At 38.2% G+C, this 22,400-nt stretch overlaps 1 protein-coding gene across 8 annotated transcripts in view; it reads left to right on the top strand.

The window, feature by feature from the left end:
• The window catches only part of TBL1XR1 (TBL1X receptor 1), a 116,768-nt gene that overhangs the window by 80,661 nt on the left and 13,707 nt on the right, over nucleotides 1-22,400 (top strand). For all 8 annotated transcript variants that reach the window (XM_042794014.1, XM_042794006.1, XM_042794024.1 and 5 more), the window contains 8 exons: nucleotides 12,951-13,053; nucleotides 15,300-15,445; nucleotides 16,911-17,130; nucleotides 19,254-19,386; nucleotides 19,584-19,725; nucleotides 20,014-20,077; nucleotides 20,179-20,276; nucleotides 22,053-22,113. In XM_042794014.1, coding sequence (XP_042649948.1) covers nucleotides 12,996-13,053; nucleotides 15,300-15,445; nucleotides 16,911-17,130; nucleotides 19,254-19,386; nucleotides 19,584-19,725; nucleotides 20,014-20,077; nucleotides 20,179-20,276; nucleotides 22,053-22,113 — 922 coding nt within the window. In that variant the 5' untranslated portion in view covers nucleotides 12,951-12,995. The remainder of the gene's footprint in view (nucleotides 1-12,950; nucleotides 13,054-15,299; nucleotides 15,446-16,910; nucleotides 17,131-19,253; nucleotides 19,387-19,583; nucleotides 19,726-20,013; nucleotides 20,078-20,178; nucleotides 20,277-22,052; nucleotides 22,114-22,400) is intronic.

The raw sequence follows: 22,400 nt of genomic DNA, 5'->3' as shown, positions 1-22,400 counted from the left end.
ATGTAGGTGCTTCTGGAAAATTTAGCTACCTAATTTCAAAGTCTACCTGAAGTTAACTCTTGAGGTACAAAAGTAAGTACTGTTGATTCCTGATCCACTTCAACGCTCCTTTTTCTAAAATATATTTGTAAGCATTAGGTTCATTTTAATTAGTACATCTCTCTTTTCTGAGGAATGCTCTAATTTAATAATTTCTTCTTGCTAATTAGTCTTTAATTAAAAAAAAAAAAGCCTATGTGAAGATAGTTTCATACTGCCCTTTTGCACTTGATCTTGTTTGCATGGGCAACTGACTTCTGTAATTTAAGCTCAGAAACTGCAATTTGATTATTCTTGAACAAAAATGTGCTGCAGTTCTAAGACAGCTTTTAAAGACTCAGAGCTGTGGTTTGCACTCTTTAATATTGTTATATTTGGTTTTATTTGGGAATAAAAGAAAGTGGTGTTGTAGGTGGTATTGGTGGAATGATTATGAGGAAAGGATGTCTTGTTTTGCAGATTATCAGTCTAATAAGGCAGGGGTAGTGGAGGAGTATGGGAGTCGACATGTCTAATATAGATTCACATGTTCTTTTTTTCCGTTCATATGACCAGTTGCAAAATCATGTTATCTATTAATTTTGCTTTTGTGAAAGGTGTGGGGTTTTTTTTTGTTTTGTTTTGTTTTTTTAAGGTCCTGAGCTCATAATGGTTATTTGCAAGCAGATTCCCACAGGCTCATTTCAGACTGCTTTAGTAAACAGGGCTGGATGTGGAAATGCTTGGGTAAAGGAAACAGCTGAGATTTTAATCTGAGGGTAAACTTTCTTAAACCTTCCTTAAAACTATCCATTCATGCATAATGCTGCAGTCAGTCATGAGTTACACCTCTTTAAATCTTTTTAGGTGAACATCTTGGGGCTAAAAAGAACTTGTCAGTTTACATTTAATTTATTCCAGGCTTTAGGTTATGTTTCGTGGCTGTAGAGAACTTTGAACACTAAGTATGACGAATGTTAGCACATATTTTCAATACCAAATTCTGCTGTCCAACTGCAGTTAGATTCTAAACATGTTTAATATCTGGGTAAATAGAGAAAAACATGTCTAAAGCACAGTGTATTTCTACTATTAACATTCATAAGTACCAATCTACCTGTTTGCCATCAGTCCACAACTCATGAGTAATATTGGCCTTGTCAGAAGTAAACAGGATTTTTTTTGTTTAAAAAAAAAGTACAACAAAATCCTGTGTTTTTTTGTATGATTAATTCATTGTTTTCCCTATCCGAAGGGCACTGTTTACTTTTTCTTCATCCCAATTTAAAAAATAAATATATAAATCTGGCCTCTTCAGTAAGCAGCAGGTTCTGATGTAGTTGCTCTTGATTAATGGCCACTAAAGTTGAAGATTATATCTCTCCTTGTTAACAGTTTATATTTTCCTGACTGGAAATTGTAATAAACTGTAACTGAAAGATCTTCTCTGTGTCCTGTGAGGTTGTTAGGGGTTTTATTCTTTTTTTCACCCTATTAAGGTATTTTCTCACAGGGCTTTTGTGTTTCAGCCTTCATTTTTCAGGAATAGTGGACTTGGAGTTGTTAGTATTCAACAAAACATCTGCCTCAGGAAAGAATTGGCAGCTTTCACTCACTCACAAAGGAATTTCAGAAAAATTATTTGTTATCCCCAAACTAGATGCTGCCAGAGTGCATAATTCCAAAACCTCTTTTCTTATGGGAAAGACATATAAGACTAGGTTTACAGTGGGGAAATAAGCTGGGTTTATTTGCGTTTAGAATAGATCAAACCTCCTTCACCTGCTCTGTGAACAGAGCACCTTGTTACTGTTGCTCTTTTTTTTTTTTCCCCTAATCAGATCACATGTTTATATCCCCAACACTGCAGAAGTTTTGTGCTATGCCTGATAATCCAAGATCTTTTCTAAAATAATGTAGGAGTTGGGGAAGATGCGCACACACACACATAGAGCACCCCTTCTGTGACTTGCACTGTAGGAAATGCTTCTCTTGCTCAGTTTATGTGGTTAGTATTATTTATAGGGCAGTTTCATCAACTTCTATGCTGAAAATAAAACCTGCACTTGATATTAGCTTTGTAGGTGCTAAAAAACTGAGGTGAGAGCATTCAGGCTCATACACCAAGGGCAGGGTAAACGAGCGAGTGGATCCTTTGTTGGAAAAGGTCATGTTCCTGTAGCTGCCTCTGTCCAGACAGATGTAAGGGCGTTTGGTTTTAGTTTGTCTTTGGTTGCTCGCTGAAAACGATGAACCAGGCCTCAAAGACCTGCAGGAATTTAGGATAATTGTCTGAGTAATTATAGCAACCTTAATAAAACATAAAGCCCTCCCATTTCACAAAGAAGACAATCCAAACCTATGAGGCAGTGATGGCCTCTAGTGAGTTTTTCAAAACTTAGACTAGCAAAATTCATTCCTGTACAACTCAATGCTCTTGGATCTCCTGGGCAAGGGCTGCATGGGATCCCAACAGGCTCGGCCTCCAAGGTACCAGGGCATGCCACAGAGAAAGATTTGGGGACTTTTTGTTTTACTTTGGTTACGGAAATACTATAGATGTGCAGTGTGGAATGGACTTCAGCAAGGAGGTGCCCAACCGTGTGTGAACAGGAGCGGGAGATGCCAGCGTGGTGTGGAGGGGTGCCACGAGAAGGCGGTGGCTGGCTCTGGCAGCCGTGCTGTTGTCTCAGTTTCTGCACGCGTTCAGATGCTGCTAACTCCGATCTCTGCTGTGCTTTGTTACTCTGCATAGGTATAACTCCAAACCACCTCAATTTGTTGTTGTTATGGCAGCATTAAAAAAACTTCCTAATCACAAATGAGGGAACCCGCTGTGGTAAATACAGTGAAGCGAGTCAGATAAAGGCCTTTGTCCTGCAGGCACTTCAGGACATGACTCAGGGCACAAGGCTAAACAAACAAGGACAAATAAAATGAACAGGGCTTGGTTGGAATAGAAATCACTTCTGTTGAAGATGAATTGAATTTTTTTCAACTACCAGTGTTTATTTGTGCAAAATGTTAGCAACTCATGTGTTGTAATAGAAAAGTAGTGAAAGAATAACGTAGAAAAAGAAATGACTGAAGGAAGTACAGATAAAGCCAGTGCTCTTGAAAGCAGCTGGTGAGATGAATTCAGGAGTGCAGAATACATGTAGGCAGTGCATGGTGAAGAGGTGAAAACCAGGGTAAATGCGTGACCCACAGGCTCAAGATCGTATGTCAGATTGAGATGAAAGCCAGAAGATGGATCACCAGCTTGGGAAAGATAGCAAGTACAGCGGATAGAACCTGTAAAAGGGTGACAGTACTGGGAAATGGAAGAAGAGTCAATACATCCATATGAAAAAATCCACAGTCAACACAGGAAAGCTATTGTAGGAGTGCAGAGATATCTTTCTGCAGATGCTTATAAGAAGTGCATATGCTGTTTATTACCATCAGGTAGCAATATAAATATTTTAATCATAACAAATAGAATCAGTGCCAGGCTACACAGTCACTAATCACCATTCCACAATAAGATTTCCAGAACACAAAAAGCCCCCAAAACCACGGACAGTTGAAAAATGACTAATTACAAAAGTCTGCCCAAACTTCAGTAGTTTTTAACTGACAAATAAGTAGCGTTAGTCCAAGCTCAGAATGAATCTTTTTTTGTAAGCCATCATTATGCAGTTCAGCAGCAGTAGCATAGTGAAAAACTATGTCACTGTTAGTGCACCAATATCCATCAGCTCAAGCGACTGATGTAGATGCAATCACTGTCTCTAATAGAAATAAAGTCGGGGTAATGGAACATTGTCACAGGATCAATGTCTCCTGTTTTGAAAATAAACCCCCTCAGCTTTGCCTTTGCATTTATGTACCAGCAGGCGACCACATCATTCAATTCAATTGACACAGTCCCTTAGAGCCCCGAATGATCTATTGTGGGAACGTCAGGAACAACGTATTGGAAAAAATTGAACGTTCTTGATCAGACTTACAGGCCACGTTGTTCGGTGGGTTTTCCAGCAGTGAAAAAGGGAATAAATCAGCTGAGAGCGGAAACTTAGCACAGTATGTAGATCTTTAACTCTTTTTAACTGTTTAATTTCTACGTGTTCTTGATCAGAGAGCTTGAACCACAGTACTTCTGCTTATTTCCAGTGGTGCGTGGTCACAAGTAGAGATGTTTTTTGGATGTTGCCCCTCCCCTCTCAGCAGAAGCTCTTGGTAGGGCTCATTTTGACTGACTCAAGAGCTCTTCTCAATCAGTTATTTTCTCTGAAATTTTTACACAGTTTGATCCAAGTGAGGATTAATGGGTGTGCTCCCACATTCATCCGTAATTAATTTTTTGCCACAATTAATTTTATGATTAAAAGCCTTTTCCTTGGCTACCTTCAGGGGAGCGAGACAAGATGTTTGGGCTTAGGGTCCTGGGGAGAGCTGGGGAGGGATGGCTTTCATGAAGTGGTCAGAATTGAGGCAGGACTTTCTGTTGGTGATTTTACTGGAATATGGGTGTAAGTTCTGAGGAGCTGGGTTTGGCTTTTAAGTTTTGAAGGAATAACATAATTTGCTCCTGAAGAAAGATGTAATCAGAAGTACCTCCATTTCAATGAAGAAAAGTTGTGCCTGAAAAGAGGTGTCCATTTTCATTGTTCCCCAAACAGTTGAAAAATCTTTAAAATACTAATATATAATACCTTTTTGCTATTCTAATACAGGAAATAAGGAGAGAAACCTCCCCCAAACACATAATTTATCCTGGTGTTGCACTGTAACAAGGAAAAAAAAGTGGTTCAAGAACCTAAAGTGTGTTGAATAAAGTGTCAGTACGAGAAATATCCCTGTTTCTTTAGTCAGTCTGGGGATTTACAAAATATGGCTGCCAAGAATCACTGCAAGATGCCCTATAGCTGTCCAGGAAGATATATTTTTAACTCTAGAAAATGTAGAAGTTTGCAACTTCGTAGTCATAGCCCTGGAAGTGTGTTACTGAATATACTGTCGCTTGTCCCTCTGCTGTAACATCCAGAATCCCAGTCTCCTGGGTCACGCAGCATATGACTTTGGGGAGGAGATTCATAGTTCAGTAATTAAATACTACTTTGCTCTAGGCAAAATCAACAAATGGGCTTCATCTGCAGCTTATTTTGTAATAGTACTCAGGACTGTGCTTGGTGTTTCTGGGGACTGAGTACTCTGATAAGTAGACAGTAGTAGACAGTAACTGTTATTTTTAGCTAAAGGTTTTGGGTGGTTTTGGTTTGTTTGGGTTTCTTTTTTTTTTTTTTGGTTGGTGTTTTTTTGTGTGTGTGTGGTGCTTTTTTTTGTTTTGTTTTGTTTTTTTTTCAGGTTTGTAATTCTTTTCCTTCAGAAAATTTCAAACTGGCTTTGTCATCTTGTATGCTTCATACTCTCAAATTGGCATAGAAAGACAGGGACTGCTGCCATAAATTAGGTCACTAAAGCTGAAGTACGGAATACAAATATTTATCGCCTGAGCTAAGGAAAACAATTCAGATGAGGAAAGGAAAAATTATTTTTCAGTATTCGGAAATGAAGCTGTATTCTTGAGGTTAAAAGCAAAGCAGTAGTGTTAAAATATGAGAATCATCTCTTGTTTTAAATTGCTAGAAGGAAAACTAGCAAAGCTTGATCATATGGGAAATCAGTAAGAAGGTTCATTAGGTAGAATTACAGATAATTTTTTATGCGAGTTCACATTTGACATAGATTATTGAATCTTAAAATTAAAAAAGGGCACATTTAAATAATAGCAATTTAGAGACACAGGTAAAAATGCAGAGAATGAGATAACTTTCATTTTGAATTATATTACAACAAAGCTTATGCGTTTAATTTACGAAACGTTTTCCTTTAAATTGAGAAGGTTAGAAAGAATTCCTAATTGCAGATTGTCAGATAGTAGGAGAACTTTAATAAGGGCTCATTTGTATCGTGCACAATACAATATTGGACCCCATCTTTCAAGTGAAGATGTGAAAAAGCAAGCAGGAGTGTTTAGAGCAAGTATTAAAGTATGAAAAAATGTTCATTTTGACTGAAATTGTCTAGTAAATTCTTACACAGAAGGACATATGACATTGGTCATACACTGCATGCTTGATATACAGAAACCACTAATTTATTTTATGAGTTTTCCTTCATAAACCATTTCTAAAGGGCTATGCATAATTATTCTTCGGATGTAGTCTTACTGAGGTCCGCAGCCATTTGGGGTAGACCCACCATGTCGTGGGGAAGAGCCTTTGGAGGACATTTCAGTAGAAGAGCAGCCACCAGCAACAGTGTTTTGTGGAGCCTCGCAGTTCTGCAGGCTACTCGCGCGGCAGATTTGATATCTGAGCGGTCCTGCTAAAACCGCACAAATCCCGGAGTCTGCCCAGGCTGGGCGGTTGGATTTAAATGGCACCCTTTTCACTTCCTTCAACACCTCCGAGTTGATAAATCACAGCAGACTTGCTGGCATTGGTGCCTCACTGTCTCAATCAACCTGGATGCAGTTGGAGAAGTGGTGGAGTTTAGTGTCTCGGCACTTTGCTGGGCTACGGGGTATTGTCTGTCCCCTGGGCCACCGCAGCAGCCAGCACAGAGCTGTCGGGTTCCGCAGGTAGGTTTGCCAGCCTGAGGGACTCTCACGGTTAGTTGCAAAGCATAACGAAGAAGAATTGTGTATCACACACAGGACTTAATTTTTATCTTTAAGGGAGGTAATACAGATATAAAGCAGAGTTGTAATAAAACTTTCCAAAGCACTTGTGTGCACCTTCCGGTTTGTTGGGTGGAATTAAAAAACTACGCATTCCCAGGTTGTGTCATATAATTTGCCCTTTTTTTTTTAAAAAAAAAAAACAAACAAACAAACAAAAACAAACCAAAACTGTCATGGTCATTAAAAAGAGGAAGGTTCTTAAGCAGCAATTAAAAAAAAAATGGTATCACTGTCTCTGTGAACACATGTTGACAAAATATATTTCTGGATTTCTTGTGAAAGAGAAAAAAAGGACTAGTGACTATTTCTGTTGTAGATTCATTGTTTCTGTAGCCAGACTTCTGTTTTCCGTGGATAAATGTAGCAGTTTGTTTATATCTAAAGATTAAACATTTTTCAGAGCCACCCAGAGCATTATATGTTGCTTTAACATATCATATTTGGTATCAAACTAATGATTGGTGTGTTTTGGGGAATTATAATTATTCACAGCAGCCTGTCAGGTTTTTCTGTTATCCTACCTAATTAGGATGTGTTAGAGCCTACCTAAAAGTGCAGAAATACTACTTTCTTAGGCTATTGTTTGATGATACAGTAAAGCTAACTGTAGTAAATCTACTGTGCGTTATAAAACTGTGATTAAGAGATACAAAGTGCTAATCTGATATATAAACTTTCTCTGCCAGTTCAGGTTTGTTTAAAGAAAAAAAAAAAAAAAACAAACAAAACCCAAACAAACAAACAAAAAAACAAAACAAAAAAAAAAATAAAAAACGCACCAACCAAAAAACCTATTAGGCCAGGAGCCATATCAGGCGGCATCTGTTCTGTAGCGTTTGGCATGAACCTGAAGAAGAGTAAAAAGCTAGCATAAACATGCAGAGTAGAATAATAATTTGTCAGAAATGCAATGAGATTTGTACTGTCGGGCACCCATTAGCCTGCAGATCCAGTGTTCGTGATAGTGGAACTTGATCTCATTATAACGGATTTTACTTGTAAATTTTACCTGAAGTATGAAAGTGTGTGAATGGTCCTCAAGGGGTGGAGAGGCTCATGTGAGACCCCATGTGCTGTTGTGTCTGAATTTTATGGTAGGCACATTCCAGAAATACAAGCACATTTTTGCTATGTAGAAGCTAAGTCAGAGTTGGTGTGTTGGCTCAGGGACAAGAAGCCTGATTTCCTTTGAAAAAAATCAGTTTCCAAATGACTTTTGTGTGGTTTCTGACATGGGCTCAGAGCTGGAATGAGTGGGTCAGTTTGTCTAAAGCACAGACGTGCGTCTTGTCTGTTCCAGACTCGTGGCACAACTAGTTCTTGAGTAGATCTTGAGGCCAGCATCTGTATAGACAGTTGACTTTTATTTTATGGCTGATGTATTTTACGCCTGATAAATTTTTGGAGTTCAGGGACTTTCTATAGCAACATTAAAAATTACCTGGTATGTCTTGATACTATACTGATCCTAATTGAACATGTGGTGTTGTAAAGCACACGCTCGTCCTCTAGGAAGGGGATCCTACAGATAACCAGTGCCTGTGGCTTGGTGGTTTCAGATGATCGAGGGAGAACAGGATGATGGGTTACCTACACTGTAATACAGTTTGTTGGCGTTACAGCAGTGCTGAGCGTCGTGGGGAGTTGTGCTGGTTGAGAGCCTGGGAGGAGGTGTGCTGACGTGGACTTTGTATTGAGCCAATGGATATTGATTCTGGTCTGGTCTCAGGGACTGGAAGCCCATGAGCAATTTGGGCATGGTTTATAAGCCCTCATCTACATCTCCTTTTACCTGTTGTAGTTTGGTTTTGCTGGTTCTTTTTTGGTTGGGTGTCGGGAGAGATACTTTTAGCCGCCACAGGTTTTTTTTTTGTTTGTTTTTTTGTTTTGTTTTTGCTTTTTTGTTGTTGTTGTTGCTTTGTTTGTTTTGTTTTTGTTATTGTTGTTGGTTTTGATTTAAATTATTTATTTAATCCTAGTTTTACCAGTAAGGAATCTGCTTCATATGCACTGCAGCTGCTCCAAGGTGCAAAACAAAAGTACAGGCAAGTGTGAGAGATTTTCTTTAAAAGTGCACTCGGAGCTAGAACAGTAGTGTGGCTGCACTGTACTTTGCTATATTTCCTGTAAATCCACAGAATGTTTTGAGGAAGACTTGGAATTTTTATAAGGGCCAGAAAAAAGGGCTTCAAGGATCTTGTTAGATTTTCAGAATGGATTTGGGACATACAGTTGCAAATATCTTGAGATACTTTTAATAGGCCCTTTGCAAATTACGCTAGAAATCTAAGACTGGTAGGAATTGTGTCATTTCTCCTTAGTTTTGGCTCATTTTTTTTGTGTCTTTTCTGTTATTTAATTGCTGATCTAAAATAAAGAGCAATATTAATGTCTATTAAGTGCCCAAAATAAGTAGTTGATTGCACATGGAAATAGTGGATTTGGGGGAAATAAACCAGCATTAATGAAGTAGATTTGTTAGTATGTGGGGTACACATGTACATGATTGATGCGTATACATAAAGATAACTTTTTTTTCTCCTGTAATTTTCTTCTTTTCAGCCTTTCCTCCTCTATTTGTGTTTCCATTTGCATGGTGCCACTTTTAAGAAAACTTCTCCCTCACCGCCCGAACAAGCCCCGGGGCCGTGTTGGGGCATTAGGGAAAATAGAGTTCAAGTGGTTCATATGTTAGCGGGTTTATTTTCTTTCCCAATACTGTTTCTCTTTGGCAGACGTCCGTGGCAAGTTATAACCTCAGCATGAAGTGAGCGGGTGGCCATTTGTGTGAGCACTGAGACCAACACGGCTGGTGGCTTTGGGGTCGGTGGGTCCCCTCTCCGTCCCACCTCTGCTCCTTTTAGCTGTCATCCCCTCGCTGCCGCTGTCGTGGGTCATTCCTGCTGGTTCCTTCCCAGGAAGATGTGAGCAAGGAGGAGGGAGGCAGCCCAGTTCCTAGGGCTGGAAACACCGGCAGCTTCTTCAGCTCTCTGCAAAGTCTGCTCCCGAGGCAGAGCCCTTTGCTTTGCCCCTAGTTTTGAGGGTTGGAAACATAAGCCCAGCAGCCAGAATCAAGCCTGGTATCAATTCAAGGGAGAATAATTATTGTATCCTCTCCTATATGTACTTCTGCTGTATCTTCTGCTTAATGAGATAGTTTGCTTTTGGGATGGGAAGGAAGGTGGTTTGGTGTTGCTTGTTCTTCTCTCAGTTCCTCACTCCCCTTGGCTGTGCGATCGCCGGGTGATGGTTGTCTCTGGGGTTCGGGCTGAGTGACTGGGCCCCTGATGGAGGGTAAATACAGAAGCGAGTTTTCAGAAAATTTAAATAAGCACCGAAAAAATGGATAAAGCAATATCTTGGTAAAAAAAAAAGTGGAACCTTTTGCACCCTTTTCAGTTTCATATCCTCATCAGGCAAGCCATGTATTTATTGAACACATTTCTGTGTTTTTCTGGTTGTTGTGGTACAAAAGCCTGTGTTGCACTGCCATCTCTTGATAGCTGGGCAGGACAGCATGTAGCAGTACTTGTCCTTACTTACCAAAGCTTCTTGTGCAAAACGCTTGGAACCAGCCTTGAAAGGTGATACTTATTTGACTTAGGCAGGGTGAGTAACACTTTTGACAGACAGGCAAAACGTTAGCTCTTTTTCTTTAGCAATCCAGCTACATTACAGGTGTATTTATGTGGCATTTCCACAGTTCTGCTTTGAGTGGGGAGCTGTCTTTGTATTAATAACGCAGGTCTTCTCTATGTAGCAAATAGCACTTTTATCTGATTTCTGCATTTTAATTTTTTAGATGATGCAGCAGGATTTTAAAAATCAGTAACAGACGCATGAAACAAATACTGCTATTTGTGTGTGTATGTAATGTAAAAAGGCTTCTTTACAAGTCTTTAATTACCTTTTTTTCTGAAGGAGAATATTGTTCCTCTTCCTGCAGAACTCTGTAAAAAGCAATCTTAGAGATGATTTGTGCCAGGTATAACAACAAAACAGAGCTGAATAAAATTAGTGTTTGGCGTTGCACATGGTAGAGTTGGTTGCTAATTCATGAAATGGCTAAAAATGACATTCATTTCACACACTGCTCAATAAACAATCCCTCAAAGTATGTTGTAATTTGGCAGGTATACCTGGTACGTCAGGCGTTGCTGGGGGCTGTGGGTGGGTGGGGTAGGGTTAGTATCAATGTACATTTATTTACAAGTTGTGTTGCACTAGCTAGAAGTTACTGTACTGGAACAAATATTTTTTCCTTTAAAAAGTAGAAGGATTTAAGTAGCTCTGCATTTTTATCCCTTAAGAAACTAAAACCATCTTCCCCCTGCTTTGGCAGCACAGTATGCTCGAGCTGCTGTGTATTCACAAGATGGGGGTTTCTGTGGACAAGTCCAGCATCGTGTACAGCCCCCCATTTCCCATGCAGGTTAACCTCAGCTCTCCCACTTGGGTCCCACTGGTCTCAGCGGGGTCTGAGCCCTCCCTGCACAGCTCTTGGACTGTGTTGTTTTTTGCTGTGTACTCTCCAGAGTGAGCAGTGCATGCTGCCCCCCCTCCTACCCCTGACTGTTGGCTGGGTGGGTGGCTGTGCGGCTGGGAGGGGTTTGGGGGTGTCCACATGCTCATCAACTCACTAGGGTTCACGTGTGGTTTCAGGCAAATACACTCCTTTTGATGTCCAAGTTCATCTAGTAGCCTCTCTTCTTCTTGAGGAGTTTAATTGGGTTTGTCCTCTACAACATTTATGGGACTCGTAGGAATGTCGCATCTTGGAGAGCATTTCCCACTGTCAAATTTGGTTTCAACTGATGGTGAAATTCAGAACTTAGATGATAAGGAAGAGAGTGTGGTCACTTTCTCCTATTTCCTGGGGAAATCCTGCTAGGAAAATATACATAGCAAGAATATGTATGACAGGTTATGATGCCAATTACAACCTTGTAGTTGTCGCTTACTGCTGCGTTCACTGCTTTCCTGCTTTGAGCAACAGCTGGCAAATGTCCTGACCATGCAGCCATGTAGCAAGAACTGTTTATTTTGAAGAATGTAAGAAAACCTGTTCTCTAGTCCTTTTTTTGGATCAGGACCGGGTAAAACTGTCAGATAACGGTAGGAAAGTTGCTTACCTTCTCAGAGTCCAGTTCTATAGAAGAAAATTATGGTGGTGGGTGACTGGGTAAAAGTCTTGAAGGTCTGCTAATGAAAAGTGCTGGGCGGGTCCTAGGAACACTAGGTGGTTCTTCTTTCATACTCTGTTCTGGAAGCTGATGTATGTTTTCACTTGTTTACTAGATGTCATGGAAAGATCAGGATTTTCAAACATTCAGAAGCCATGAGAATGTTCTCAAAACTAAGGTTTAAAGTTAGAAAAAATACTGTATTCTGTTTCTTCATCTTTGTGTTTTAAAGACTCTTGTTGCTTCGTATTTTCAAAATTTGTCATCAAAAGTATATATAGTCTGATACATTATTTGTCTTGCTAAATGTTTACCATTAATAAAATCAAGGGAAAATTCTGTGTGTATATATATATATCTCCATTAGTATTTTCAAAGCATTGATTGAAAGCCTAGAGAAACGTTACTAAAAATGGTCTGTTTAAAGTTTGTCTTGAAATTAAAGAATTCCTTTTGCAAAGCATAAGTGTATGGCTGTTTTATAGTTTGTAGTGGAAATACCTGGGATTCCTTTGAACAAATAAACTGTTGTAGCCCATGCGGTACCTTACTAGAGCGAGAGTACCTGAAAATTGAAGTAGACGAGAAAGTGAAAGTGAGAACTTGCCTGGATACCAATGTGAAACCAAGTTCTCGATCTTTGTTAGCCAGGCAGAGAGAAATCCACAGTTCGAAAAAAGTGTTCCATGCAATAATGTTGATTACATGAAACTCACTTGATTATTTTTTAAAAAGCTGTGAAATGAGGCTTTTTTAGTACTGGTATTAAGCAGCATAGTTCCCCAGCCCATAGCAATTTGCATCATTTGAGAATCCAGCCCTTCAATATTTAATTTACTGACCTTTATGTTGTGGTGAGACAAATGACTTTTTAATGACTACAGTAGACTTATTTGCATTATAAAATAAAACCATTGTCTATGCTGCCAGGGAGCTACTTGCTTTATAAAAACAGCATTTGTTCAGAAATACTTATTAGGTTCTAAAAATATTTAATTGACCTGCTTTTTTATTTTCAGGGTTGTGTCCTTTGTTGTGACCTCATGGTTTAACTGGGAATAAAGATGAGTATAAGCAGTGATGAGGTTAACTTCCTGGTATATAGATACTTGCAAGAGTCAGGTGAGTTTTTACAATTCTGGTTGTTAAACAATGCATAATTTATTTGGTATTCATCTGCAACTGGCTTTAGCAAACGCAGACTCATTTAGTTATTTTGCCAGTAGGCATGTGCTTCTGCCTGAACTATTTCTTGGTGTTTCTTCTCAACAAGAGAATGAATTCCTGCCAAGTTACCTTCTGTAACTTAATCAGATTTAGTCATTTGGAGTCTTCAGATGGCAGTCAACCAACTAAGGATGCACTTGATTGCTAGAAATGCATTTTCCTGGAGATCACTTATCTACAGGGTGACGATGACACTTCGCACCATTTTCTTTGGGGCTACTTGAAGAAGGAAAACGGATGACAACCAAAAGACTGTTTTTTCCTGTTCCGTCTTGGAGTGATGGTAGTCCTGTGATCTGGTCTTGAACGGCTGAATTCCTTGCCTGAATGTGACTGTGGGAAGGCAGATGTTGCTGTATTTCAAAGGAAGAAGTGGCAACTCTGACCATATGACTTGTATCATTTGAATCTAAATACAGATGGACAGATTTTTTTACAGGAATAACTCTTGGGTTCTCAAAAGCCTCCATTCCTGCAGAACACTTTATTGGAAGAATTTGTCCTTTGGTGTCAGGCTAGCCAAAGCCTCCTGCTTCCTAGGAGTAAGAGCAAAAGACAGTTGAAGATTGTCAATTTTGAAAAGAAACTTTTTTCCTGTCATACTTGTCCAAACTGACTGTCTGTAAAATACAAACAAGAGTGCAGTAGTGTTCATTTGGACGGTTTATTTTTAAACCTTCACAAACACAGCAGTTTGAGTTTGTGTTGCATGTTTGAGTTTCTAGATGCAGCCATATGACTGCAGGGGTTTTGTGGTAGTGGTTGTTCTTGAAGCTATGTAAGGGACAATGTTATCTTTTACTCATAGCTCTGATACTGATTGCTCAAAGCAGCCTACGTTCAGAACAGGTGGATTTGACTGGAGATCAGGGATTGCCCCAGTAAATGAACAAGTGATGACTGACAGGAAGGAATATGATTTTAGCAAAGATAAAATAAGTCTGCATATTAAAACAAAAATAAACAATCTTAAGGTAACAGTGTAAGGGATTTGCTTTAGTGGATATGTTAGCCTGCTGTTTCAACATCTATCTATTCTTAGTTTTATTTAGTGATTGCTGGTGGGTGGCTTCAGGCTTCTTGAAAATGCATCTGGCTGATGCAGCATCTGCCCACTGCTTATGTCCACTGCTCATGGACTTATCAAACTGAGACAAAGAAGCACCAGCAGTAATGGTGGATGGCACAGTTTTGCAGTCTCTGCTTGTCAGAAGAAAACAGAAACTCATTGTTCTGTCTGAATTTACAGAAAACTATTACATGTTCTTATTCCAGTTGCAGATTGCATTTGTCACAGAAGCCAAACTTACAGAATTGCTTTACCGTAATTTGAAAGTTTGCAGGCAGCTTCTTAGTTACCTGACAGAAAAAAAAACAAAAAACAAAAATCAAACAAACAAACAAAACAAAAAAAAAAAAAAAACAAAAAAACCCAAACAAAAAAACCCCACAAAACCCCAAAACAAATAAAATAAAGGTAGTTTAAGAAAAAATTCCGTGACAGTAAAGTTAATTTGCTGAAACAACTATTTGTGTCTAGATTAAATTTGCCTTTTCTGTGTGATTAAATAAATAGCAAGCAACTACCAGTGCTGCACCATAACATGCTTGCCACTTCTTAATCAGTGCACAATACTGATATAGTTCCAAGTGCCAAAACATACACGATTATGACATCATTGTACAATGAAGTGAATTCTGTTCTACATACCATTTCACTTTCATGGGTAACGAATCGGTGAGTAAATATGAAAAGTGATTCTTGGTGTCTCGGAGTTACATATTTTATTAAATACTATACATGATACAGTAGATCTATATAGTTTGAGTATATATAAATATATTTAAATGCTATTGAAAATGGTATCTTTTCTATTTTTCATTTACTCTTGCACAAATGTTTTGCCGGTGATACTGTAATTACTGTGTTATATATAAACTTAGTTTTTCTGGTTTTGTACATTTAAACTAAAAACTTACAAGGTAAACAACCGAGGTGTTTTGATGAGATTTTTTGCAGTTCATGAGCATGCTATAACTGTACAATTTGCTTAGGCTTGTAACCAGAAGATCCTACAGGGGTAGGGCAAGTAGCATTGTCTATCTATAAATCAATTCTGATGTCTTTGCCTTGTCTTTAGGGTTTTCCCATTCAGCGTTTACCTTTGGTATAGAGAGCCATATCAGCCAGTCTAATATAAATGGTGCTCTGGTGCCACCAGCTGCTTTGATTTCCATCATCCAGAAAGGTCTGCAGTATGTAGAGGCAGAAGTCAGTATTAATGAGGTAAGGAGGCTTTGCCTGCAGGAGCATTATGTCCTTGCTTGCAGTAAGTTTGAATGTTAGTACTTTTTCTTAACTTTCTTGTATCCTATTTATTTACTTTTACTTCAGATTCCTTACTGCTGGTGTTCACCATGACTCCAGTGGTGGAACCAGAATGGAGTGACATAACTGGGTAGGGGTTCTGCCCAGTGCAGCCACACAACACCAGGCATGGTGTTCTGGCTCAGTGCTTAAAGGTCCGTTGTCTGTAGAGTTTTTACCTAATATAACATTGTAGTAAATCCAGACAAGTGCAATAAGATAATCTCATGAGACAAGTAACTTCTTAATTTTTATTTTCATAGACTTGCACTAGGGAGGTGGGAGAGCACTATGCATCTCTCATTTGGGTGATGTGTCATTATAATGAAGCAATGAGAGCCCAAAGGCAAGGTTTCCAAATGGAGAGAGGGCTTCAGTTTGTGGCAGGGAGGATGAAGGTATATGCCAGTTTGCTTTTTGCCTCTGCTGGCTAATTCATCTTGAGCAGGATCTATTAAATTTGATGTTTAAATGGTTATTCCAGCAGTACAGAAAGCTATGTATCTTCCTGCCTGATGCTGCAGATACTTACCCTCAATTTCCATTCTCATTTATGCCTGGAAGGTTAGCAGCCTTTGTATGTGTCAGTTATATTACAGAAGGAAACTTCCCCCCCCCCCCAATAATTCTGCACTCTTTCTAGTCCCCTTTATGTTTGCTGTTCATGTGTATTTTTCATAGTCCAAATGAAGCAAATCCTTTCCCTTAGGAAGCCTCAGAAAAATAAAGCAAGTGTTTGGAATAAAAGGAGCAATATATTTATTGCAAGGAATCCTTCTAGTTCCTAAAAATAGATCCTTACAAACCCTTAGCATATGTATAAGGGTATTTTTAACTGGGTCTTGTCCATTTCAGGATAAAATTCTTCCTTGTTGTTTGAAAGCATGCCAGCACTGTTTAAAAAAAGGAAGAAAACTAGTCAACTCTCCAGATAATATGTTTATGGAAAGTATTAGTCTAATAAGATAGAATAAGCTTCACAAGCCAGTGACCTGACTTGCAATGTTTGCAGCTCTTCAAACAAACCATTAGATTTTGTTGCGGCCACTCATGTTTGAAATCATATTCATAGATAGCTTACAGATTTTTTTTCTTTAGCAGACGATTTAGCAAACTTGAAGCGGGTTACTTTTGATTCCAGAAACTCTGCCACAGTCCTGTGATGGCTTTTTTTTTTGCATGTTAATCGTGGCCACTTAACTTTAGACTAAAATTCCAATCCTAACCACAACAATGATGAGATATTACTTCCACCGCCACTTGTAAACCGTTTTATTATATTAAATCAAAACTTTTGCTTTATTTTTCCTTTGAATTTTTGCCCATGATGTTAATTTGTACTTGTGGTTGTCTTTTTTTGTTTTCTCCCTCTGCTGTAATTTAGGATGGTACCTTGTTTGATGGTAGGCCGATAGAGTCTCTCTCACTGATAGATGCAGTGATGCCTGATGTGGTACAGACGAGACAACAGGCCTACAGAGATAAACTTGCACAACAGCAGGCAGCAGCTGCTGCAGCTGCAGCCGCAACTAACCAACAGGGATCAGCGAAAAATGGAGAAAATACTGCAAATGGAGAAGAGAATGGAGCACATACTATAGCAAGTAAGTGGAGACAGAAGTTACCTTAACCTATGTTAATGTCATGTCCTTGTCATTTATCGTAGTACGAGCTAGTAGACAATGGCATAAATGTGTAGATGCACGAGTAACCCTTCAACTTGCAGAGAATACCTTTGTCATAGGTGATACTTTAACAGATTGTGTCTCACCTTTGACTGCCCCCAGTTTAATATTTGGAATTGCAGGAGGAGATGCAAACTTCTGAATTCATTAATTCACAGTATTCCATTGACCAGTTGCGCTTCCAGTACTGCTCCTTCCCCATCACCTGAAGGTTTTTCACAGGACCCTTCGTGAGCTCTTGCATAAAGAGAAAAAAAAAAAAAAACAAACAAGACAGCTCTTTAAATATTGCACCTCCTCAGTTTTGGCAAGGAATTGGTTTTGGTACAAGGAATAAGGAGAGGAGTCTGCTATCTGCAGCTGGTTAAAACTGAGCATTGCTTGTGAAGCTCCACAAACTGCTGTGGACAGGTTCTGCTAACCCCACGAATCGGAGAGCTGTAACCAGCTCTTTGTAGGACAGACTTCCTTGCCATGCCCAGATCATCATGGTTGCTGAGACAAACCCTGTGTCATTTGTCTCCTTTATCAGTATCAGTTTTTATGATTTGCTATTCAGAATTATTCGAATGCAACTGCTTGCAGGTTTGCTTTAGTCACTGGTTCCATTTTAGTTGTGAATGGTGAAACAAGTTTTATTTGTCGTCACTGTTCAAAAGAACATACTTTACAATCAGGCTTAGTATCTAAAAAATAAGGTCAGGCATTAGAATGTGATTTTGAAAATATTGTTCTGGAAGTTTGAATTACACATTTGAGAGGGGGTGTTACAGATCTTCCTGTAAAAGCACCTGAAGAAAAGACATTTTTGGGAGAATATTTATATCAAGCTGTGTACAAGTTTTGCATTTCACATCTGGATTTTGCTAGTTTTTTGTCATTATTATATATGATAAATAAACTGTAAATACAGTCTTTGGGTTAAACAAAGAAGCTCTCTACTTTGATGCTTTAATTTAAAAATCTCAAAAGAATATTTACTTGTTAACTGTGAACTGGATGAGTACACGTAAACTTCAGCTCTCAGCCACTGTTAAATGTGATATACCAGCAACCCCTACTGGCTGGTACACCAAATTATACTAGGATTGATTCTTTTTGATTGAAGCAATGCTTTGTATGGTGCTCTTTCTTTAAAAATATGCATGTCCTAATAGCCTTTTCTGTTTCCTCACACATACAAACAGTGACAGAAACTGTTAATGTTAAATTAAGCAATGGATGTGAAATGGTTTGTTTAACCACAGGAGGATAAATATGGAGCAGGTGAACTGTTCAGCATTTTTTAATAATCTGCACTTACAATCAGTGTGAATTTATTTTTGATAATAGAAATTGATTGATGGTAGCTGCCAAGAAAACTGTTTTGTCAGTTGAATTACCCCCAGTATGTTTTACAGAACAATATGGATTCAACATCACCTACACACAGAAAGCTATGTATTGCCACAATTTCACGGTAATTGCTGATGCAATTTAAAAAGCTCTCTTACCAGTTTACCATATCACCAAATGTTATTATATTAATTAAAGCCATTTTGTAAATGAAGTGTCTGAGATGTAGATTTAAAACCTGTTTGACTGCAGTTGCTGAAAAGAGAGTTTTTTGAAAACGAGTGTGTAATAAACTGTATTTTTAAAGCACGAGATAGACTAGTAACATATTGTACTATGCAGTATCATGCCTGAAAAACGGTGAGTACTTTTAACATCGGCGTTGATTTTTTGCTATGTTAAAAAATAAACTTTTGGCCTCAATTTTGCAGTTTCAAAATTAAATCCATTTGAATGATGAAATTTAGAAGGACAAAGAGCTTTCTCGCATTTTGGAAACTCATCTGTTTATAATCTGTTTATAGTACTTCATAAATTGGAACTGGAAAAATAAAGGAACATTACAGCTTTGTCAAATTTTGATCCATGTAAATTGTGAATAAATCGTTATGCTCATTCCAGAAAAATATAAACCATATAGTAGTTACAGTGTATTGTCCCAAAATATTAAAGTCCACCTCTCTCTAATGTTGTTTCCCACAATGCAGATAATCACACAGATATGATGGAAGTAGATGGAGATGTTGAAATCCCTCCCAACAAGGCAGTGGTGCTGCGTGGCCATGAATCTGAAGTATTCATCTGTGCCTGGAATCCCGTTAGTGACCTTTTGGCCTCAGGGTATGTATGTTAATCATGTATGTATATAATATCGGTGCTCATTGGCATACTTCTGTGTGTTGACGGTAACAAGTTAAAATAATACCTGCCCAAATACCCTCTATATCAAATGCCACATCTACTGTTTTGAAAGGATTGCTTTCCAAAATGGAATTAATTGAGAAGAAGGAGTTATATTCTCATTAACTGTTTTGTAGATCTGGAGATTCGACAGCAAGGATATGGAACCTCAGTGAAAACAGCACGAGTGGCTCTACGCAACTGGTACTTCGACACTGTATACGAGAAGGAGGGCAGGATGTACCCAGCAACAAAGATGTGACATCGCTGGATTGGAACGTAAGTAGAAATGGCAGTGCTCGAAATGCACCGAGACCATTGTACCTGTAATTTTGCATAGTCCAATTTTAAGTGAACAGCAACTGTGCATCCTCAGCTGCAGCTTCTGAAATATTTCTATGTTTGAGTTGCATTGTAATTTCGTGTGTTGTACTTTGGGGACTTCTTTTTAATAAGTTTTAGTCAATGGAATAAATACCATAAATCGTATGCAGGTGTATTCTACCTGAAATTTGCCTTCAGTTATACAGCAAAAATAAATAACTAGATTAACCTTTTTGCTGGCAGAGTGAAGGTACACTTCTAGCAACTGGGTCTTATGATGGCTTTGCCAGGATATGGACTAAAGATGGTAAGTGAAACACATTTAATTTCCAGTGTATTTTCCTGTATTGTGGCTCACAGCATAGTTTTTTATTTTTTTAATGTATTCATATCAATATAAATTTTCAGGTAATCTTGCCAGCACCTTAGGGCAACATAAAGGTCCTATATTTGCGTTAAAATGGAACAAGAAAGGAAACTTCATTTTAAGTGCAGGAGTGGACAAGGTGAGATAATCTTTGGTAAAATTAAAATTCTTTCCTTCACCATTATAATCTAATTGTAAACATAATAGCAAAGCTATAGAAAGTAAGTAAATTAAACTAAAGGCATGGTACATAAATATGTGCTTACAAAGAACTTGTTATGCTAGCTATGTTTCCTTGTGTCTTATAGTAGTTTATTGAGATATTGTAATTTATTAGATTTCAGTGCCCTGGATCTCATCCCAATTAGGCTAGAGTAAGTTGGAAAGGAAATGCATTGAATGTGGGAACATTAGATCTTTGTAAAACCAAATAATCTAAAATTTAGTGAAGCACTTTATGTAAAACCTCAGGAAAAAAAAAATGGTACTAGAGGAATAGAGGAATAGGCTCAGGCTGATTTTGATAGCAGTCAAGCCTGAGAATGGTTAAAAAGGTTAGAGCCTGGAACATAAGAAAAGTCAATATCTCTGACTGGGGAGGTGCCAGTAGTGTAATGCCATGAAGCTCATTGTTCAACTCCGTTTTATTTCACACCTCTAAACAAAGACTCACAAGGTCTTCAAATTCAAAGCTGTTGTTAGCGCGAGAAATTTTATGAATGGTAGGAAGGGCACACAGCGATGAAAAATAAGCTTAAGAGGAATTCAAAGAATAGAGGAGACTATTCAAAGGGTAAGATGAGTTTAGTTTTTCCTCTAGGTGATTCAAGGTGCAGAAGTAAACACGGGTTTTCTCTTAGTGAGACTGGTAAACTGCAAGCTCAGCAAGACCACAGGCCCACAATACTTAAAACTGACAGTGTCACTGCAAAGTAGTAGATTTTCTCCTTTATTATTTTTTTCCTGCATACATTTAACTTGGTTTACTTTAGTGCCCAGCTTTATAAATGCTTGTGCTGGCACAAAGGAAGGAAAAGTAAATGTCTCAAAGCATGGAAAGGATGGGTTTCTTCTTTTGGCAGCTGTGATAGCTTATGCCAGTTTATAAATCTTTGTGTAGGTACATATTTAATTTGCAGAAAAATATCCTGGAGGAGATAAAAGCCCTGTTTCAGTCAATAAAACTACTTGGACAAAGCAGCTGAGATGATGCTTTGAAAAATACGCTGCATTAGCAGAAAGATTGACCCAACCTTTTGCTTCTTTTACATAAATAATCCGTGTGGTCTGTTCATGCTTCCTCTGGATTCAGCGTCAAAATTTTCATTGATCGTTGAGTTAGGTCAGGAATATTGGCATATAATATAGTGATTATAAAATACTAATTTTGTCATGTAAGATTTATTTCATCAGAAGGATATCAGAAGTACTGGCAGAGAACAACTCAGAACAAAATTTACACCCTTAAATCTTTCAGATTCTTAAGTATGAGACTAATTGTTTATATAAAGATCTTCTTAGGGATAAATGAGGGTTTGAAATTACAATTTGAATATACAAGTAGTTGAAGTTAAGATAGGTGTGTGGAGTGGATTACAAGAATATAAATAGGACTAAGGAGATAAATCTATTTAATTTTTTTTTTTTTTTTATAAAAAAGAAGTCCCCAACCCTTTTCTTCCCTCCAGACCCCAAGATGTTGTGATTAAACACCTTTCTAATATTGCAGCATATTAAGGTTTTCTACTGTTATCTGTACATCTACTACTGTTTTCCTTTAGTACTGGGTATCAGGAGCAGGTTTGGGTGATGGGGAGTAGGCTAGGTAGTCTGATACATGTGAATGGTGGTAGTTATGGGGAAAATAGCGATTTGTACAAGTTTGTTTATTGTTTATTTATCTGTTCAAATACAGACCACAATTATTTGGGATGCCCACACTGGCGAAGCCAAGCAGCAGTTTCCTTTTCATTCTGGTAAGTCTTGATTTTGCTTATTCAGGATTGTCATCTGAAAAGACAAAAGAGGTGTTATTTATTACAATAAGTTAAAATGGTGTAAATAAGCACCATAAACTTCAGATTTTTTTTCAAAGCCTTACAAGCAGTCTTTGGATGCTGACTCCCATGTTCATAGTCTTATGAATTTTGAGAATGTAAACAAAGATAAAATTGTTCCGATTTTATAACTTCATCACTCACAATTTTATTGCAGTTCTGTAAAAGTCGTAACAGATAATCCAAATATTACTGACTTTCTGTAG

This window comes from Tyto alba, unplaced genomic scaffold, assembly GCF_018691265.1.
Source record: "Tyto alba isolate M040663 unplaced genomic scaffold, T.alba_DEE_v4.0 Super-Scaffold_10, whole genome shotgun sequence".
NCBI classification, from domain to species: domain Eukaryota; kingdom Metazoa; phylum Chordata; class Aves; order Strigiformes; family Tytonidae; genus Tyto; species Tyto alba.
The sequence above is the reverse complement of the archived record's forward strand: the minus strand, read 5'-3'. Positions and strand labels throughout refer to the sequence as shown.